This window comes from Lissotriton helveticus, chromosome 2_1 (genome assembly GCF_964261635.1).
Source record: "Lissotriton helveticus chromosome 2_1, aLisHel1.1, whole genome shotgun sequence".
Lineage (NCBI taxonomy): Eukaryota > Metazoa > Chordata > Amphibia > Caudata > Salamandridae > Lissotriton > Lissotriton helveticus.
The window spans coordinates 1741184700-1741207212 of NC_136059.1; the positions used below are offsets into that span (position 1 = coordinate 1741184700).

Sequence of the window (22513 nt, forward strand, 5' to 3'; positions counted from 1 at the left end):
AAGATAACTGTACAGAAAAATAGGATATGTAATAATGCTCATAAACATAAGGAAATGAAGGAACAAGTTGATTAATAAAAACGTATAAGTGATATGAAATAAGCAGTTAAAGTATTTAAACACATTGAAAGTAATGAAGAAAAAATGCAATCACGGTGGTTTTTGAACTTCAACATTACGTATTGGAGAAGTGGGAGGGAGGCTGGTGATTCTGGATAAATATTCAGTAAGGGGGATCCATAAGAGATCACGCTTAATTGCTAGAGAAATAGGGGAAACAAAATTAGTGTCTAAACGATGGTTAAAACAAACTGCGTTCCACCAAGCGTTAAAGGAAACATCGTTAGCCTGTTTCCAATGTGACGTAATATGGTGTAAAGCAATGGCAATCAAAAGATCAAATAATTTATGTTTCTGTGATGAATCAATGAAAACAGGGGAAAGTGAACCTAGGAAAACATGGACAATGGAGAAGGAAAAACTAAAGTTGAAAATCTTTTGAAATTGGGACCAAACCAATTGCCAGAAACGTAAAATGGGAGGACATTCGAATAGCATATGTTTCAGATCAGCCAAAGGGCATGGACAGGACCAACAAGTGGAGGGAGTGTCTGAGGAGAAAGATGACAGAAGGAATGGAGTAAATAGAGTACGGTTGTAAACAAAAAATAAGGTTTGGGTAGTGTTAGCAGCTCTGGATGTACTGTGAAGCTTAGACCAAAGTTTATCCCACAACGTGAAGGGCCATGTTTGAGACAAGTCTTTTTCCCAAGCCAACTCAACCTTAGATTTAGTGCGATCCGTAGAAGATTGCATAGATTTATAGAGAAAAGAAGCAGAGAGTGAATGGTCGAGGGCATTAGAAACCGAGAGATGTGTGATAGGGATAGAGTTGGTGGCAGGAAGTGAAGAAAGGTATTGAGTAAGGGAGGGAATTAGTGATAAATATTGTTTACGGGAAGATGAAGGTAACGAAAATTGAGTTTGGAGATGGTGGAAAGGGAGAGGTTGAGTATCAGAAAGAAGTTGAGAGACCCATTTTAAGCCAAGAGAATGCCAGGATTTCCAGTAAACTGAGCGATTACGGATTTTAAGGTGCTTATTATGCCAGATAGGTTGAGTGTGAGTAGAGGAAGTAGAGGGATAGGAAGATAATAAATATGGTTGAAGAAGAGCTCGGGAGTGAGAGATAATGGGGGAACGGAGAGATGTAACATTAGAGGAGAAGGAAAGAACCTCACTAAATTCATAAGGGGAAAGGAAAGAAGATTCTAATGTTAACCATAAAGGAGGATAAGAAGGAAGATCTGAAGAGAGCCAACGTAGTGCTTGTTTTAAGGAAAAAGCGTTATGATAAAGTTTAAAATTAGGAAATTTGACGCCACCGAGGGATTTATCTTTTTTCAAAGCAGATAGGGCTATTCGAGACTTCTTTCCCTTCCACAGAAATTTTAGCAGAATAGAATCTATCGATTTGAAGTAGAAGTCTGGGATACGAATGGGAATCATGGAAATGGAGTAAAGGACTAGAGGTGCTAGCATCATTTTGATGGAGTCCAGACGACCCCACCAAGAAAGAAAAAGAGGGTTCCACCGATTGATAGGTACAGTAAGCTTATTGGTAAGGGCTTCAAAATTAAACTTAAGAGTGTCAGAGAGGCGAGGAGCGAACCACACACCTAGATATTTAATCTTAGAGGGTTGCCAAGAAAAGCCAGAGGCATCAAAGAGATGTTTGTGACAGAGAGGATTTAAAGGCAGGATTTCGCATTTGTCCGTGTTGAGACGATAGCCAGAGACAGTAGAGAAGGAGGAAACTTGGTTAAGAAAGGAAGGTAAGGTAGTGTGAGGATTTGAACAATAGAATAAAATATCGTCAGCATACACCGATAATTTGACTTGTTGCTGAGAACCAAAGTGAAAACCCGAAATATTCTCATCAAGTCTAATCTTAGTTAAAAAGGGTTCTAAAGCTATAATAAACAAAAGAGGAGATAGAGGGCATCCCTGGCGGACACCTCTCTTAAGGGGAAAATAAGCGGAAGTCATACCATTAGCAAAGATTGAAGCATGGGGGCTAGAATAAAGTAAAGAAATAAGGGAAATGAATTTAGATGAGAAACCGAACCAGCGAAGAGCTTGAAACATAAAGTCCCATCCTATTCTGTCAAAAGCCTTCTCGGCGTCGATAGAGATGGCAGCTAGTGGAGTAGAAAGGGAGGGGGCTTTACTCAAAATGTTAAATAAAACACGTGAATTATCGGATGATAAACGACCTTTAACAAAACCGGATTGCTCAGGGCCTATGAGTTCTGGTAATAGAGGGTCTAATCTAAGAGCTATAATTTTGGCGAAAACTTTATAATCTGTATTTACCAGGGAGATGGGGCGATAGTTTTTACATAAAGTATGATCTTTGTCTGGTTTGGGGATTAAACAAATTAATGCTTCTTGGAAAGTTCCCTGAGAAGATCCAGAAGTCGCAAAGGATTGAAATAACAAGAGTAGTTTAGGTAGGAGAAGGGAGGAAAAATGGTTGTAAAACTCGATGGTGAAGCCATCAGGCCCAGGCGCTTTACCACGACGAAGGATTGAAACAGCATGAGAGATTTCAGAGAGAGAGACATCTAAATCTAGTGAATTAAAGTCAACATGAGAGGATTGAGGGGAGGGGATATCCTGAAAATAGGCAAAAAGATCAGTAGGATCAGGACTAGATTCAGGAGTATATAAAGTTTGGTAAAAAGAAACAAATTGAGATAAGATGTCCTTGTCTTTAAACAGAGAAATACCAGCCGGACCTTGTAAAGATTCAATTTTGGTCCTTTCCTTTCGTATCTTGAGATAATTGGCTAAAAGTTTACCCATTTTGTTTTGACCACCATAATAGCGAGAGTTACATTTCAGGAGAGAGTTTGAGGCTGCATTGGTGGTAAATGTATTAAAATCAAATTTGGCAGTAATAAGTTCGCGAAGAGAAGAGTCAGAATTAGAATTATAATAAGCATATTCCAATTTCTTAATTTTATCCAAAAGTTGAGTTGATTTGGAAACAGACTGCTTTTTCTTTTGAGAAACGAAATTAATGATAAAGCCCCTGGCAGCCGCTTTAAAGGAATCCCATACCATGACAAAGGGAGAGTCAGGAAGGTGATTGAGTGTAAAAAATTCAGTGGTAAAGGCTGTAAATTGAGTGCAGAAATTGGGGTCGAGGAGTAGAGAGTTATTAAATCGCCAACGTCCTGAGTGAGGAGAGAAGGGGATAAGGTCAATGTCCACAAAGACGGGAGCATGGTCTGAAATTAAAATGGAACCGATGTCTGAGTGAATGGCAAGCTGTGCTAGAGGTTTACTGAGGAATAGGTAATCAATACGAGATTGGGAATGATGGGTGGGGGAATAGAATGTATACTCTCGAAGATCAGGATTACATAATCTCCAAATGTCAACTAAAGCATTATTTCGAATAGACGTAGTAAATTGAGAATGCATCTTAGAGGGAACAAACTTAACTCTGGAATTCCTATCTATAAAGGGGTCTAGGACTTGATTGCAATCACCACCGAAAATAACATATTGTTCATTGAGAGTAACCAATTTGTCAGAAATAGAAGGCCAAAACAATTTATCAATACCTGTGGGAGCATAAACGTTGAAAATAACTATAGGTATCTTATCAATAAGAAGGTTAACAAGAACCCAACGGCCATTAACATCGCATTCTTGAGATACAACTGAAACTGTTAACTTTTTATGACACAAAATAACGGTACCATTTTTCTTACCCAGAGCTGGAGAATGAAAAACATGCCCCACCCAGCAACGTTTGAGTTTTAGAGCCTCCTGTTCCGAAAGGTGGGATTCCTGGAGGAGGGCAACATCAGCTTTAAGCCTAGTCAAATGCGTTAGAATTCTTTGACGTTTAATGGGGTTATTTAACCCCTTAACATTCCAAGTAACTACACGGAATATAAGTCATCAATAGAATGATATGAAAGAAAGAATGGAGCAAAAAGTGAGTGGAGAAGTAAGAATAGTAATATTAAGAAATATAAAATAGAGTTTGTAAGAGAAAGAAGTCATGAGAAAATACTGAGAGCGTAAGAAGAGAAAAGGATAGGAGGAAGTGAAGAAAGAAAATAGTAAAAGAGAACAGTAGAAAAAAGAGAAAGAAGTGAGAAGATTGTAGAGACATACCAATAAAGAGAAAACAAAAAAGATAGCGGGGTGACGACGCCAGAAGAAGACGACATCGACAACGGAAACTCACGCCACCGAACATCTGAGGAGCCAGCAGAGGACCAAATTGAAGGGAAGCAGGAATACACCGGGATGAAGAAACATGGGAAGAGGAACTGCAGGAAGAGAAAACGTAAAAGGTATGTTAAAGGGACATATGAAAAAACAAAATATATAAACTACAAATTACTAGGACAAGGTCAAACAAGGCAAGAGATACACATCAGGATGTAAGATACAAAAACAAGATACAAGATACGGCAGGGTAACAGAAAGACAAATCAAATTAGTTTAACGTGGTAAAACATGGGTGATTAAACAACTCTTGCAGTGTCCATGCTGCAGGCTTCATGACGGTGCAGAAACTCTTGAAGGACTAGTGGGTCTTCGAAAGTGGTAGTCTTGTCCTTATATGTCACCTTGAAGAGACATGGGTGAAGTAATCCAAATCTGGCACCAAGAGCTCGTAGTCGTGGTCTCAAATCAAGGAACTGTTTCCGACGGTCTGCTGTCACTTTAGCTACATCCTGAGAAAGATATAATCGATGACCCTCCCATACAATTTGTTTTTTAGCTTTTGCCGCTGAAAGTACTTGAAGTAGGTCAGTATATTGTAGGAAGAGCATGATGACGCCACGAGGTTTGGTGGAAACTTTAGGGCCCAGTCTATGTGCTCGTTGAATGTTAAGTGAAGATGAAGGAGGAAGATCCAAAATTTTTGGTAAAAAGGTTTGGAAAAAAGCAGTTGGATTGGAACCTTCCAAAAGTTCAGGAAGACCGTAAAGGCGTAGGTTATTTCTACGATTTCGATTTTCCAACTCCTCAGTCTGCCGTCTTAGGAGAGAGACATCTTTCTCCAACATTGAAATTTTAGCACAAGATGTTTGAAGAGACTCCGTAGATTGTTCCACTAGAAGCACCCGTGATTCAAGAGTAGACCACTTGTCTTGAAGAAATTGCAAAGTTTTAGTAGTTTCGGCCATGAAGGGTTTGAGCGCACGAAGCTCCTCAAGGATAAGATCCATAGCTGTTGATTGCGACGAGGAACCTGGTGAGGGAGGGTTATTTTTCAGCCGCTTCGTCGAACCAGGTTGTAGAAGCTTACTTGAGGGAGTAGTTTTAGGAATAGCCCCAGGGGTGACATCCGACTTGAGAGAAACAGGGTTATCCATGGTCTGCGTCGTGGAATCAGAATCTGAAGAATGACGTTGTTTGGCCTTGGAAGCAGTAAGCTTGAGGGTACGTAGTTTCCCCATAAAAAGCAAGGGGAAAAAATAGCAGTTGCACCACAGAATCCAGGAGAGTCGTTTTATAAAGAATTAGCAAGGGATACACCCAGTGATGTAAGATTCCAGAAAGCGTGCATTAAAATGCGCCCATCAATACTGCGAGAAAGACAAATGATGTAGATAGGCAGATGACCCACACACTGCTCTGCCGCTGGAGAAAACCTTCAAAAGATATGTAATGCGCCAATAGTATGTCACCGTATATCAATGAACAGTCAATCAAATCACATGGGTAAAGGCAGCAAGTGAGCGATTACGCAGTTCAATTAGAAAGGTAATAGAACACATGAGCAACTGTTCGTGAAGAAAATTACTTCAGAGGACGTGTGAATAAGAATCTCTGTGGGAGACCTGCAAGTCTCGTGGATATGAAAAACTGCGGTGAAGAAGAGCGCCCTTCAGAATGATGCAGCGTGAAGCGCTGGAGCAGCGTGAAGGAAAATGGTGCTTGCAGTGCAGAAAAAATAAAAATAAAAAATAAATAAGGCTGCAGCTACTAGAGAGGCATTATGCAAGTGTGCGCAGCATTGAGGCAAAAGGTTGAGGGTAGAAAGTTCTGCATAGTGGATAATTAGGCAGAAAAGCGGCGTTTGCCGTTTGAGGAGAAATCACGGCAGAGTGCGAGAAAATGGCGGCCGCCGCAATAGCGAGCCGCGTCACTCACGAAATGAAGGCATGTCGCTGGAGGCAAGGAAAGCGGCTTACGTCTGCCTGCTCACCTCACATTCCGACAGCAAAATAGTTGATTGGAGTCAGCAAATGTCCGGTTTCCGCAGAGAAAAGCGCCGGCTCCGGTGCTCGAGTAGCGGAGCTCCGGTATCAAGCCGCCATCTTGTGCGGCGCTCAAGCCACGCCCCCCAAGGTGATTTTGTTTTGATTGTGTCTTGTGACGTTTGCTGTGCGTTCTAATACAGAGGTAAAATGGCAGTCTAGTCTTCTGACATTGCTGCTTATTCTTTTAACAAAGAGACAGGTATTTACTTTTCTTTCTCTTACTGCAAAGTGAGAGGATTTTGTTAAGTGAACCAAGGGACAGATTTTCTGGTGTGAACAGAGGGAATGATGTTCTTTTCAAACACACAACAAAATGTAAGTACATGTTAATTCACTTCCAAATTTATAAACAGCTAGGAAATTACAAATAAAGCACATTTTGATTCTAATTATGAAGTGTCATGTAAACAAACATTTTTATAAGATCAAAACAAATCAAGACACATTACCTGGTGATGTGCAAATGATAAATATCCGCTCAAACCCAATTTCCACACATTATCGCTTATGTACTATCAGTAAAACTGTGCGTCTGTGCAAATTTAAGCAGTCCGTTTAAGTGGGAAACGTGCTTTCTGTAAATGTCAGTGTGCTACCACACCATGCTTTAGTAATATATTTGTGGCAGTGTGCTTCTAATTGCAACACCACCTACATACTACACCCATACTACTCTCCTGATGAATGGGCGTGATTCATTTGTTATTTATGTGATTCTTGGGATTTTTCAGAATCCCTATGAATTCAGTGATGTAACATTGATGGCAGTACGACCAGTATGAAAATTGTTCAAGCACCCCTGCCTTCTAGGACCACGGAGGAGCTTGCTATAATCTCCGTCCAATTTTCTCAGCTACAGTCTGGCATCTGAAGACAAGACAGTCACAATAATCACAGAGTTCAGCCTGACAGAAAAAGAGGGCAAATAATGGTGGTTAGTAAAACAGCTTAGACTTAGAACACAGTGCTGGAACAGGGAAAATGAATGATTTGAGCTTTGTTTTATTTTATTTTATGCAAACAAAATGTGCTGGTAACTTTAAAACAACTTCTTGGTGTCACTCATGCACGATTCTTCCATATTAAAATCAGAAGTAGAAATAGTTATTGTTAGAAATTGGATTTCTGGTTGGCACCAAAGCCAGGCAGAAACCACCACTCTAGTTAGGGCAAGGGAAGTACACACCGAAGGTAACCCCTGCTCACTCCCTTGGTAGCTTGGCACGAGAAGTCAGGCTTATCCCGGAGGCAATGTGTAAAGCTTTTGCGCAACACACACACACACAGCAGCAACACCGTAGGCACACCACAAAAGGAACTCCACACAAGGTTATATAAAAAATAGCCTTTGTATTGTCATAAATACATTAGAAACCTAATCACATAATATACACTGTGCCAACTGGCACTAGGCAATATTCACAGGGGAATTATATACAGGACCAGGCCAATCGGCCCTGGTCAGAACCATCAGAACAGGTAAGTAGATGTACATATAAAACACAACCAGTAACTACTGGTTTAATAATGACCTCAGCATTATCACATTAGGCATTAAACATATCAGGCCCAAACCTCCTAAGCACAAACACATTGCGCAATTAGGTACTACCACTAATCATCATAACATGACATTAGGCATCACAAACGTAAATACATTATGCAATAATCATCAAGTTAGGTATAACACTACGCATCAATCACATGCCTAACATTAACCAACTGTCCCCAGGCCAATCTGGCCTCTTCTCTGGGCTCAAATGCCCTATGTCCAGAAATATCAGGGCTCTACAGGACCATCTACTGGCCCTCTGGCTGCCAATGCAGCCGACTAAAACATGCGCAGATGATCAGGCCTACACGTAGCAGCTGCCCACTACTTGCTGGGCAGATGCGATCACCAAATGGCCCCTGGCCCGACTGCGCCCTTAGGGCCCCACTGGCCCTCACGAGGCTTCCACACCAGCCTCCTGGAATGCCGATTAGCCTTTGGCGCCACTGCGCCTGGGGAGCCCCTACTCTGGATCTCTGAAAGAAGAAAGGCTCACGTTGCAGCTGCCCATGCTCTCGCAGTGCAGCTGATGACTAAAAAACAATAAGTACTGGCACCCACGGTACACCTAGGAGCCCCACTCTGGAGCTCAGCGATAAATAAAATTCTCAACTGTTGCACCAGCCCGCAACTGCGGTGCCGCTGTGTAGCCCCAAAAGAGCACTGGCACCACTGTGCAATTGGAAGCCCCACTCCGGGACTCCTGAAATAATAAAATGCCACTACGTTGCAGCTGCCCACCGCCACAGTGCAGCTGTACAGGGAGTCCAGCACAGGCACTTCTGGGACCACCCCGGCCCACTCACCGGGATTCCTCTGGACTGCTCAACTTGGGACGGCAACTCCGCTCTTCTCGGGATGCACTCCCAGCTGGTGAATTCCTCCATGCCGCAACCAGGACGAGTGCCAGACCTGCGGGGCTCTCCTCGTGGCTACGGGAGCCCCGCACACCAACAGGCCGCCTCCAGGCTTCTCCTCCTCTTTGCCTCAGGTACGCCAGTTGGCGGGAGCGGCTGGACTGGAGCAGGCCCCACTCTAACTTCTATACTGCTGTGTAGCTGCGGGGCTCTCTCCGATTCACGAGAACCCCGTTCAGGCCTGCACCACTTCCGCGTCCTTTCTTTTGCTGGGATAAGCGGAGAGAACGGCTGTGGACTCCTTCCCTCTATTGGCCCCGCCCCGAGTCAGGCAGCATGTGCCGGGCTTCCTGATCGCAGCACGCCGCGGCGGTGATTTCTTTGTGTAGGTGAAATATGTGGTAGGCTCCCGTTTTAAATAAAGATACTTGCGGGGTGGGCACCCGCCAAGTGCGTATAAAACAAAAAATGGAAAAAGGTGCAGGTTGGGCATCTGCTTCAAGAATATGCACGAAAGCGGGGTGGGCACCCACTAGAGCCCACAATGCGGCATAAACGCGGGGTGGGCTACCGCCATGAAACACACCAGGATGCAGGGGAAGCCCAACGCCGGGGGTTCCCTCCTGGACAGTGTGCAGCACAGTGCTGCAAAGCAAAGACACTCCTCTTACCCTGGCAAGGCTGAAGTCCTCCTTCCTGGTGAAATAAAACGATATAGCGCTCACAAGGCGCTAGGTAGATGTTTTTCACCCCTCAGTGTGAAATAGACCTCCGCCGTGAGCACACCGCTGCGGGAACCTTTAAAATATGCAGGTATGGCGCTTAGGGTTAAGGCAAGCACGCTCTGAAAGAATCTGTGACCCCTTCCCAGGACTCCACGACCCCCCTGGGGGTCGCGCCCCACAGATTGAAGACCTCTGATGTAATGTATCATTGCAGGCACACTGGCAATCAGTGTACATACACAGCACACACACTGTCCAGCACTTTCACCTCAATGTATTGTGCCACCCCAGGTGCACACATATCCAGTAACCACAATCACTTTGTGCACACTGCACAGTAATGTATGCTTTCTATATTGTGCCGTGGTGTGCTATTTGCACACACACTGCTAGTACACACACTCACCATGTGAACAATGGACAACATTATACCCTTCATATATTGTACTTCTTGCCAGCAAACCTACACCCAGCAAATGCTTTTGCTGCGCATTCGCTGCACAGCACTAAATCTCTTATGTAATGTATTCCTCGCAAGCATGCATACACTCAGTACATGCACTAACCATACCTGTACTGTACAGTACTGTTCTAGCCCTGAACTGTATGCATATAAGGAAATACATGTTTCCAGAGCAGAGTCCTTGCTCCTGTGCTGCACAGCACTCTACAGCTGTTTGAAGTAGGCCAAGGGTGAATTAAGCACACAGCGGTGGAACTTTTAAAAGGTGAGTGCATTTGTAGGCCTCAGTCTTGTGACACAGGGTAAAAAGGGCATGTTCACTCCTACTGATCACTATCCGGTATGCTGCCTCCACCACTCTTGTGCTGCTTAACTCTTGGTGCTGGACTGTTACCATGAGGAGCAGGGTTAAGACAGGTTTGCATATGGCCGAGTCCAAACTGTTATGGCACAGTGAGCAAAAGAATGATGGATTTAACCCAGATCTCTTTACTGGGGGAGAATGTTTGATTTATTCAGTATTCCGTCAATCATTTGTTGTCACATAACTCTTGGCGTAGACCACAGTACCGTAGAGTGCAGTAGTTTAGAGGAGAGTGGTATTGAGTGCAGTGGCATAGCGTGGAGTGGCATAGAGTAGAGCAGAATGGCATAGAGTGCTGTGGCATAGAGTAGATTGTTTCAGAGTAGAGGGAAGTGGCATAGCGTGGAGTGGTGACGGGTAGAGTCTAGTGGCCTGGAGTAGAGTGGGGTAGAGTATAATGGCTTAGTGTTAAGTGGTATAAAGTGCAGTGGCATAGAGTGCAGTGGTGCAGAGTAGATTAGAGTGATATAGAGTGGTTTGACATAGAGTGCAGGGGCTTAGAGTTGAGTGTTTCAGAGTAAAGTGTATAGGCGTAGAGTGCATTAGCATAGAAGGCAGCGGTGTAGAGTGCAGTGTTACACAGTGGCGTAGAGTGGAGGGCCGTAGATTGGACTTATGCAGAGTAGATTGGAGTGACCTAGATAGGAGTGGCGTTGTGTGCAGTGGTGGAGAGAAGAGTAGCGTAGAGTGCATTGGCATATAGTAGGATGATGCAGAGTGGACTACAGAGGTGTAGAGTGAACTGGCGTAGAGTGCAGTGGCATAGAGTGGAGTGGTGCAGAGTCGCGAGTGCAGAGGCTCAAAGTGCAGTAGAGTGGAATGGTGCAGAGTCAAGTGCAGAGGAGTGGAGTGGTCTGAGTAGAGTGGAATGGGGTAGAGTGGACAATACATGGTGTGGTAGCACACTTCCATTACAGAGCACACATTTTCAATTGAAATGACTATTACATTTGCAAATAATACCGTTTAGCTAATAAAAAAATTACAGATCATAAACAATGTGTGGACATGGCATCGCCTAGTGTATTGCATTGGTTTGATCATATTACATTATTTGTTTCCAACACACTTCAGAATTAATAAAAAATGTGCTTCATTTGTGCATTCCTAATTCTGATACATTTCGAAATGCTTGCACAGTTCATTTAAATGCTGTTGCGTACTAGGACAATTATCCCCTTCTACACAGAATATCCAGGAAGATGGTCACATAAATCCCCTCACTTTGAAGTCAGAGATAGAAAAGTAAACACTATGCTCTCACGGAAGACGTAAGCTGACATTTGACCTATGTGTTTGAATGTGCAGGGAGTGCCTAATTTGTAAAATAATGAATGCCAGTGCCCGAAGCTCTATTCACAAGCCAGCGGCCAGGGCTATTACATAACAGTGCATCAAAAACCAAGGCTGCGTAGTCTGGAATCCAACTCATGCCTCTTTAATCGACGACCTGACACCCAATGTCCCTTTATCTCAGGCTTGCAGCAGGTTCCGGCTTTCAACTTTTGTGACGATTTTTATCTTTTTCTTCTTCCTTCTTTCCCCGTTGTTTTTAGGTCGAGGACCGAGAAGGCTGCGCTTGCGCAGTCTCCGGGAGGAGAATTAATGTTCTTTAGTACGATGTTTCAACACGCCTCTCTCCTCCGTCTCTCCTCCATTGGCTGGCTTCCTAAACGGAGGCCAGCCATTGGAGGAGAGGGGCGTCGCTCCAATTAAGCTCCGTCTCTTTCGGATTTGGGGCGTAAATTTTGCTGTTCTTTCGCCAGTGACGTCATCCGTCACTCAGAACAACAAATACACGCCCCCGAATCCGAAAATGGCTGTGTGTTTCTCCGAGGCATTTCTGCCTCGCCTCGGAGAAACGTGGTTATTTGGAGCGCTCCTCTCTCACCGAAGCACGAAGCACGGACGCGGTACTGGCTGAAGGCTGCAGGTGAGTCACACAGCTTCCAGCAGCTCTTTGTGTCGCCCTCCCCCCTCCCCCCGCCCCCTCCTTTCTTCTCGCCTACGGCAGCCTCGACATGTCTCCCCTTGGGATTGTCCCCGTACATGTCTCCCCAGTCGGGCGGCGCCTCGCCTCATCATCGTCTTTGCTCTATAATAGGTTTAGGTCAGAGCAGGCAGCAGAGCCCCGCGTGCCTGCTTGGAGTTTGTGTGTCCTCCATTACGGAGCAAGCGGCGGAGAGCACCAGAGGACCGGAAAACATCGGGCGGCTGTTGGCGGGCAGGATCGGCTGCGCCGGAGCGCCTTCCCACTGCTCTGGCTGAAGCAGCGTTGGTCCTGGGGATCGGAGTTGGCGGTCCCCCACCCCCCGCAGAGACATACTGCCTGCGCGTCCGATACCCAGCCTTGGAGAAGGTTAGTCACGCGCTCGGGGGCTCGGGGATGCCGAGGTGACCGTGCTGACATAGAGGAACGCTAAGCCCCAAGTGAAGCTGCTACTGCTGCCATACATTGCAAGGGGGAAGCGTTTGAACGAACATTGGGCACAGAGGACACACTCCCCTATTGAATTTACGAGGGCGCTTCACTCTCAGTCAGCGTTTGGAGCGGAGGGGTCTGCTACAACTATTGGCAATCACTACGACGGCAGGCACCGACAACAGCCGCCACCATTTTGATTCGGGGAAGCTTCGGTGGCATTACTGGACATTGATCGGCTTGGTGGAGCCGCGACATATTGTTCCCTGCTCTGGTGGGGGCCGTGAGGGACTGGAGGGGGGGGTTTCCTTGCGGCCCTCGCCCACCCCCCCACCCATCTGGAATAGCGATCATCCCTCCAATAAAAGTGTATTGCTATATCTCGATTTGGATCACATTTCTTTCCTGTGGTAGCCTTCCCAATCATGACCCGCCCAGGCTTCCTACCCGGCTCAGAGACTGCAGTGCAGACAGTGAGCTCAATGCAGACCCTTGCAGCAGGTGCCTGAACCGTCAAAGCTTCCTACACGGCACTGAGCCTGCAGTGCAGGCAGTGAGCTCAATGCAGACCCTTGCAGCAGGTGCATGACCGGCCCAGGCTTCTTACCATGTTCCTAGCCTGTTTGGCTCGGCTCGCCCCCCCCCTTCTGTCTGGCTCGGCTCGCCCCCCTTCTGTCTGGCTCGGCTCGCCCCCTTCTGTCTGGCTCGGCTCGCCCCCCCTTCTGTCTGGCTCGGCTCGCCCCCCCTTCTGTTTGGCTCGGCTCGCCCCCCCTCTGTCTAGCTTGCCCCCCCCTTCTCACTGGCTCGGCTCGCCCCCCCACCTTCTGTCTGGCTCGCCCCTCCTTCTCTCTGGCTCATCCTCCCCTTTTCTGCCTGGCTCGGCTCGCGCTCCCTTCTGCCTGGCTCGGCTCGCCCCCCCCCCCCTTCGGCCTTGCTCGGCTCGCCCCCCCCTTCTGCCTGGCTCGGCTTGCCCCCCCCCTTCTGTCTGGCTCGGCTCGCCCCCTCCTTCTGCCTGGCTCGGCTCGCCCCCTCCTTCTGCCAGGCTCGCCCCTCCTTCTACCTGACTCGCCCTCCCCCTTACCTGCCTGGCTCGACTCGCCGCCCCCCCCGTTTCTACCTGGCTCGGCTCCACATTATGCCTGGCTCGTTTCCCCTCCTGCCTGGCTCGATTCGCCCCCCCTTTCTTCCTCCCCCTCTTCTGCCCGGCCCTGTCTCTTGCTTGGTTTCGGTTCTGGTTTTGCGTTTTACCCTCTTGCTTCAGGCAGGGTTGAAGTGAGGTGAAGGGGTAATGGGGTGGGGGTGGGGGTTAAATGCCGGCGGGGGGTGTCTCTGCCGGGTCTGGAACGGGGAAGAACCGGTTGGATCCAAGAAACTGTAAAGGTCCAGTTTGGGGTCTCTGTTCCCATGGCAACTTCCGGTGGGGGTAGAGGTCACTTGTATTCTTCAATGCAGGCTCGGGGGGGAGGGGGGTAGTACTGTGTAATGCAGGCTGGGGTGGGGGGTAGTATTGTGCAATGCAGGCTGGGTGTTTACTTTATACAAATGTGACAGGCATTCTTTGCCAGGCTTACTTTTATAGGATCTGGCGCGATGAGCTGAGGCTGTGACCCCCCCTCACCCCCAACTCACGCCATGACACTAGGAGACCCCCCCACCCTTCCCGGAAATATTCATTCTTTGCTTCAACACCGGGGGTGTTTCTGTGCCTGTAGGCACACCCCCCATCCCTAGCTCATAGGTGGTGCTCTTGGGTGCAGGGATGTCCCTGTGTCTCCTCTGCTCTTTGGTGCAGGGGTGTCCCTGTGTCTCTTCCGCTCTTGGGTGCAGGGGTGTCCCTGTGTCTCTTCCGCAGTTGGGTGTAGGGGTGTCCCTGTGTCTCCTCTGCTCTTGGGTGCAGGGGTGGCCCTGTGTCTTCTCTGCTCTTGGGTGCAGTGGTGTCCCTGTATCGTCTCTGCTCTTGGGTGCAGGGGTGTCCCTGTGTCTCCTCTGCTCTTGGGTGCAGTGGTGTCCCTGTGTCTCCTCTGCTCTTGGGTGCAGGTGTGGCCCTGTGTCTCCTCTGCTCTTGGGTGCAGGGGTGTCCCTGTGTCTTCTCTGCTCTTGGGTGCAGTGGTGTCCCTGTGTATTCTCTGCTCTTGGGTGCAGGGGTGTCCCTGTGTCTTCTCTGCTCTTGGGTGCAGTGGTGTCCCTGTGTATTCTCTGCCCTTGGGTGCAGTGGTGTCCCTGTGTCTTCTCCGCTCTTGGGTGCAGGGGTGGCCCCTTGTCTCCTCTGCTCTTGGGTGCAGTGGTGTCCCTGTGTCTTCTCTGCTCTTGGGTGCAGTGGTGTCCCTGTGTCTTCTCCGCTCTTGGGTGCAATGGTGTCTGAGTGTCTCTTCCGCTCTTGGGTGCAGGGGTGGCCCTGCATCTCCTCTGCTCTTGGGTGCAGGGGTGGCCCTGTGTCTCCTCTGCTCTTGGGTGCAGGGGTGGCCCTGTGTCTTCTCTGCTCTTGGGTGCAGGGGTGGCCCTGTGTCTTCTCTGCTCTTGGGTGCAGGGGTGGCCCTGTGTATTCCCTGCTCTTGGGTGCAGGGGTTTCCCTGTGTTTTCTCTGCTCTTGGGTGCGGGGGTGGCCCTGTGTCTTCTCTGCTCTTGGGTGCAGGGGGTGGCCCTGTATCTCCTCTGACCTATTCATGTGATATACCACCTTAGGGTTACTGCTATGTTAAATAAATATTTTAGTGATCCTCGGTGTGTTCTTTACTTCTTGAGAATAGAAAGAGAGAAAACAGAAGAGAGAGGGAGGCGTATGAAAGTTCACTTACACAATTTCCCATTTAGTAGCAGTAATTCCCTGTTTTATCACATTTATTTTTCTCCACTTCTTCATTGTTGTATCCTTCAGCCATTTGTTCCATCATTTCTTTCTTCTGACGTTCTTTCTTTATTATATTCTCGCTGACTTCTTTTATTTCCATTTCTCCCTTCCTTAATTCACTCTGTTTCTGTCTTTCTTCCCATTCTTCCCTATTTCTTTCATTCTTTCTTTTTTCTGTTCTTTTGAAAAACTGTCAAAAAAGGAACCCCAGTAGCCCAGAGGGGCTACTCTTATAATAATTATTACATGTAGAGCCAAGGGTCAGATGTACGAATAGACAGATCATCAAAAGTGGTCACAAATTTAGCACCAACTTTTTACAATTTTGTGATGTGACCTACATGCTAATAATTACGTTGCAAAATCGCTATCCACAAGGGGCATCAGAACGAATAGCTTAAATAAAATTAACTAGGCATGTTGCTATTTGTGACTCCCTGCATTAGATGACACACAAAGGAACATGGTCTACAAGGAACAGTAGACCATCGTCCCTGTGTTTTATTCCCGAAAGCGAAATCTTTTTAATGCACAAAGTATCCCGCTCTGTGTGTGTGTCTCTGTGTGTGTGTGGGGGGGGGGCAGGATCTGTGTGTGTGTGTGTGTGTGTGGGGCTGTGTGTGTGTAGCTCTGTGTGTGGGGCTCTGTGTGTGTGAGTGTGGGGGGGCTCTGTGTGTGTGTGGGGGGGCTCTGTGTGTGTGTGGGGCTCTGTGTGTGTGTGGGGCTCTGTGTGGGTGGCTCTGTGTGTGTGTGGGTGGCTTTGTGTGTGTGGCTCTGTGTGGGAGTAAATGCAATAGGTCATGCATTTGCGAGCGATTAACCTATTGGCATTGTAAATGACAATGCCATTTATTTAACGATTAAGCTATTGGCAATGTAAATGACAATGCCATTTATTTAAGATTTAAAAAATATAAAATGTCATGAGCAATGCCAATAGCTCTACCTTTATTAATGCCGAGACCATTGTTTTTTTCACTATCTTGGAATGTTGAAAGAAAAAAAAAAGTGCTGATCGCCAACCATGAGTGCCGTGCGCCCCACTGGCAATTACTGACTCAAATTAAACTGCTTATTTGTAATGGTTTCTTCTTGTTCAGCACACACATCTGTGCCGCGATGCAGTCGGTATTCTGCCCAGAAGGGAGATTTGGAGAAGGACAGGCTTTAATACATAAGTGAAAAGGCAAGCATGTCTAGATTTTCCTAGTTCATATAAAATGTATATTGTGTGTCGTGTCCTTAAATGTAGTGGAACTTCCTGCAAGATGGGAGTGGTTAATCTAAAGGAAAATGGAGGAGTAATTTCAAGAATTCAACACCTACAATTTTATGTTTTCTAGTATAACTTTAATTTATTGGCTTCATTTGTTCTGCATCGTAATCCTGTTCTTACATTCTTGAGTTCCTTTACTGTTTTACTTAGCATGAATGCACACTGGAGGAATTAAGAACTTTTATTGCAGCACGTTTTATGTGAATATGCCAGGCACAGTAAATCACAGCTCCTATAATAAACTGCATTTGGATTTTATTTCACTGGGGACTGATAATTATATCAAAACAAGAGTTCACGATTTGATTCGAGAGCCGACAGAAACTCATTTTTAAGACTTGTTTTCTTATAAATATACTCATTTAAAAATACGTTTTCAAATCCTCTAACAATTTAGATACCTTTGACCTATGTAGGTTCTCATTCTACTATGATCTCAATAGTAACGCATTATGTATTTTAGAAGTGATGAAGATCATTTGTACAATTTAATATGGAAGACAATCTTTGCTTCGTATAATTTAACAACATATTTGATAATTTTCCTTCATACCTGTCTTTCCGTTTTTTTCTATTTTCTCTCTTGCCCTTCTTTTCTCTCATTCTTCTTTTCCTCCTTTTAATTATTGTCATTATTACTAAATGGGATACAGTTTTTTATTTTGGCAGATATATTTCTATGTTTTTTTATGAATATTTGTTTGTGTTTTACTTTATTTGTGAAGAAGTTTCAAATTTCATTGGTAACCGTTTAGTTAAAAAATCAATATACTAATTGGCATAAGAGTACTTTTTTGCCCAAACGTTTGTAAATATAATGTTTCTACTTTCATTTGAAGCAAATACTCCGCCACTCCCGTGGGAACTCAACAAAAGTAATCTTCCTGATCACCGACGGCTATTCCAATGGGGGCGACCCCAGACCTGTTGCAATGGCCCTGCGGGAGCTTGGTGTGGAAATCTTCACCTTCGGAATATGGCAGGGGAACATCCGTGAGCTACATGACATGGCCTCGCACCCCAAGGAGGAGCACTGCTACCTGCTGCACAACTTCGCAGAGTTTGAGGCTTTGGCTCGGAGAGCTCTCCATGAAGGTACCTAGAGCAATAGAAATTACAATATCCTTGGTCAATCCTTGGTCAATTCTATCACCTAGCCCTTCTCTCTAGTGGAACCACTTTATAATGCCTAACTAATTACAATGAAGCAAGTATGGGTGAAATAGAGAAACACAGGGAGACATGTAAAGAAAGAGAACGATTCAGAGTGTGTGAGAGAAAACAAAGCGAGAGAGAGAGAAAGGGGGCTGGTGAAGGAAAAGAACTAGAGAGAGAGAGGAGGAATAGTTGAGATACTAAAAGTAGACAAGGGAAATAGAGGAACAGAGAAAGATGGATGGATAAATAGATAGATAGAGCATTTTTGCACCAAAGTTTTATAGGAACAGAGGCAACAATTCTGAGCTCTAAGACGCTCATCTGCTTTTCTCGTAAAGGAACATTTCAATTTGACCCAAAAACATCATTCTTGACTTCTTGAGAATATGGGTTTTTATATCACAGGTTTTTTAGTGTGAATCTTGCTGTCTGAATTCACGTGCTGTACATTATTCCACCACCTAGTGGTTGGGTCCAGAATTGTCTTGTTTTACTCTTTTCATTCATTATTTTGTGGGCGTTGTCGAGTCATCAACCATTTGGTGCCATGTCCCTTCTTGAATGACATAAGATGCATACACTAGAAACCCCTTGACATGGTTGCCATCTTCTGGTTCTTTTCTCCGCTGTTGGGTCTGGAAGCACAACTAAGGGCTCCAAAGCTAGATAATGGGGAAAAACAGAAGCTTTCATCGAAAAATCAAAGAAGACATCAAAGGTCAGAGGGTTTTTTAACCAGATTGCCTATCGACATTAAAGATGGAGCACAAATGCACCGATACAAAATGAATAACATCAAGATATTTGGGAAAGAATGACATTGGCCACGTGTGTTGGAGAATGATCAAGGGTGTGGCAGACATTCCATTTAGATTGTTCCCCAACTGCCTCTGCAAATTTGAACTGAAGGAAAACACTTGGGGGCCCATTACAATGGCGGGCAGACAAAGTCCACCCGCCACCGTAACGGTAAACGGGACCGACCGCCAGAGGTAGAGCCGTCCTGCCGTGCCTATTAGGATGCGATCGCCACCCTGGCGGTCGCATCCCGCATATTTAACATTGCGGCGGGCGGTGCTGCAAGCAGCATCCACCACAATGTTAAAAAGGCATGTTGTGCATTGGCATGCTCAACATGACAGGCACCACGCCCTGCCACCTTCTGCATGCCAATAAAGGGGGGTACCATGGGCACCCCATTGTGCACCCCACCCCCCAAGCCAAAGACCGCATGCCTTTCCATGGCAGAGTCTCCACTATGGAAAGGCATTCTACCTCACCCATCATAATATGGATGGCGGTGCCTTGTGCAGCACACATGGAAAAAGCAAAATGTCATGGTTTATGTACACGATGGTGTCCCTTACTGTACATAAACAAACTTTTAAAAAATTCCATTTTGTCGCTTACATGTGTGCTGCCTGAAGTAGAACACATGAAAGTGACAGAATGGAATTTTAGGATTGTTTATGTGCAGGAAGGGACACCTTCCTACACATAAACAATCATCCCCAGCACGCAGACACTCTTGCACTATGGGTGCCTGAATTGGCGCTAAATTGCTAAACTTAGCTTCATCGCAAGGGGAAACGCAAGGCTGCACCACATTCTTGTAAATATGCTGCAGCCTTGTGTTTCTGAAGTGGGGGAGAGTGGCGTTAAGCCAGGAAGGCTAACACTCTCTCTGCCACTTCATTTTACATATGGCCCCAAATGTGGAAAAATAGGTGGAACCACTACAAAGTCCTTAAGCAATCCAGTATATGAAACAATGCTCCTTTAGCAAGAGCACATGAGCGAGTTCAAGAGGGCAGTTTAATAGGCAGATATTCCGGACTTGTAACATAAAATGTAGCAAATCTCTATGTGCAACACATCAAGATACAGGAAAGAAAACACTGTTTCACTTTATTGATTATACTGAGGCATTCTCCGGCAAGCAGTGAATTAAGCAAGTCAAAAAGACTTCATGTATACAGTTTAACCTTCAATAATTTAGGCTAATATAACGTAAAATATATAAAATTAATAAGCGTACATTCATTGGAAATTTAAAGATGTCATGATTCTAGTATAACCCTGAAGCATTTGAAGTCATTTAGTATGGTTACAAATAACACGTCAATATGATGCAGTTCTACATTTTCGGAAGTACCAACGTATAAGAATATTTTAATTATATATTTAGAATGTCATTTCAGGTGAATAACATTAGTATACATGTGAAATACAATCTCTGAAAGTTTCATGAATTCAACAATAATTAGGAATGTGTAACACTTTTCTTTTGCAGCGTGAATCTTTCTGGATTCACTATGCTGTGCATTATTCCGCGGTCTTGTGGTTGGGTCCGTATTCGAAGTCTTTTCTTTGTTTTTTTGTTTTTGTTTTTTGTAGCCCAGGTGGGCGTCGGCGTCACACCCCTTTGGGTGTATTTCCGGTGACGTCGGCATGCTTCCTGCGGAAGCTCCCACTCTTGGGCGCCATCTTCAGATTCTTTTTTTCCGCGGTCGGGTCTGGATCGTTCCCGTTTGGGCTCCAGACATTTTTGGAGAAAGAAGAAAGAAAATACAGAAAAGACGAGGAGAAGTCATCTGAAGACTACAGGGGACTTCATCGACAAAAAGCCGGCGAGGAGAAGGCGTTTTTCATCGAGATCATCGACGACCGTCGACGAACACGCAACCAGAGAGGCCCTGGACGCTCGATGATGGACAACACGCCGTTCAAGTTCTGCCGTAACTGCCACCACAAGTACGCGCAGAAGGACCAGCACCCGGTATGCAACCTTTGCCTACCGGTGGACCACGAAAGCGGAGACTGCAGCGCCTGTTCCGCCTTCGCCCCGAAGACCCTTCGTGTGAGAGAGAGGCAGAGGGTAGCACACGCCACCCTGCAGGGGAAGGCCCCGACTCCGTCCCTCTACAAGCTGGGGATGTCCTCCGAGGAAGAAGACAACGCTGCCGCCGAAGACGACAGCTACACGGTCGTAGAGACCGATTACACGAAGACTTCTGACAAGGTAGGAGACTCTTCGGCCCCCAAGAACCCGAGAGACTCTGAGTCTAGAAAAATCGAGGGCAAGACCCCGAAAGCGCCGACCCCAAAAAAGGTGGCGTCCGCGACTACTCCCAGGCCCAGCGGATCCTCCGAGAAGGAGTCCCCGGCGCCGAGGGCTGCTGATCAGCAGAAAACGTCGAAAATCGTCCCCGAAAAGGATCGATCGACGCCGAGGGAGAAAGACCCGAAACTGACGACGACGACCAGAGACCCAAGATCCGGTCCGACGTCGAAAACTTCGACGCCGAAAGGTACGGCGACGAACCATTCGCCGAAAAGAACGGCCGACCCATCCGACGCGGAACACGCGGCAGAGATGGAGAAGAAGAGAAGGCGCCTCGAGGCCGAAATGGAGAACATCATGCAGCGGAAGAAAGATTTCGATGCAAAGATGAAGGCCTTCACGATCCCTCACTAGACCAAGCCACCGGTGGTGGAGGCAGTCGAGGAGGAGGAAGAGATCGCCGAAGTCGTCGAGGAACAAGACCAGGACGTCGAGGTGATCGACGACCAGGAGGAGTACGAGAATCCCTACGATAGTTACAACTATGGGGAGGAAGAAAGCAGGACAGACGCAGACTCGACACCCTCTGACCTACAGGAGGTAGATTACATAGATGTCGACACCGACAGCCCGGAGGAGGTGGTCGACACTTACCCCTCGAGGCCCTCGCCGCCGGACGACATCGGGGCCTACAACTCGGTGATACAGGCTGCCGCAGCAGCTTTCAAGCTCAAGCTCGACGAAGAGAAGCAGAAAGCAGACTTCCTTCTAGAAACATTGCTCCCAACACAAACGAGGAGCCAGTTCCTTCCAATGCTCGAGAGCGTCTTGGCTCAGGGGAAGGAAGCTTTCAGGGAGCCCGCAACATGCAAGGCAGTAACTCCCAGAACTGAGAAGAAGTACAAGCATGCCACTAAGGACCCGGCCTACATTCAGGGCACGGTCTCCGCAGACTCCATTATCACGGCCACAGCAAGGAGGAGGGCTAACGTACCCACTACCTCGGGCCCACCACCGGATAAGGAGAGCAAAAGGATGGATCTGGTGGGCAGAAGGATCGAACGGAATGCCGCGACCCACTGGCACATGGCTAATTCCAACGCCCTGATAAACAGGCACATGTACCAAATCATGGAGGGACTGGGGCAGTTGGTGAAGGACTTGCCCCAGGATGCCAGACAGAAAGCCGAAAAGCTGGTTGAAGAGGGAAAAAACGTGGCAAACTCTTGCCTTAAGACGGCCCTGGATGGGGCAGACACCGCCAGCAGGCTCATGATGATGGGTGTCACGGAAAGGAGGCACGCCTGGCTCAGGATATCCGGTTTCAAACCGGAGGTGCAACACAGCATCCTGAACACACCGTTCAACGGCAGCACGCTTTTCGGATCAACAGTTGATGAAATGCTCAGCCAACTGAAGAAAGATAACGAAACAGCAAGATCCATGGGAGCATTGCAGTTCAGAGGGAACAAGAGGGGCACC

General features: G+C 46.6%; 1 protein-coding gene across 2 annotated transcripts in view; it reads left to right on the forward strand.

The window, feature by feature from the left end:
• The window catches only part of SVEP1 (sushi, von Willebrand factor type A, EGF and pentraxin domain containing 1), a 1097507-nt gene that overhangs the window by 188816 nt on the left and 886178 nt on the right, over positions 1 to 22513 (forward strand). For both annotated transcript variants that reach the window (XM_078676696.1, XM_078676697.1), the window contains exon 2: positions 17649 to 17904. In XM_078676696.1, coding sequence (XP_078532822.1) covers positions 17649 to 17904 — 256 coding nt within the window. The remainder of the gene's footprint in view (positions 1 to 17648; positions 17905 to 22513) is intronic.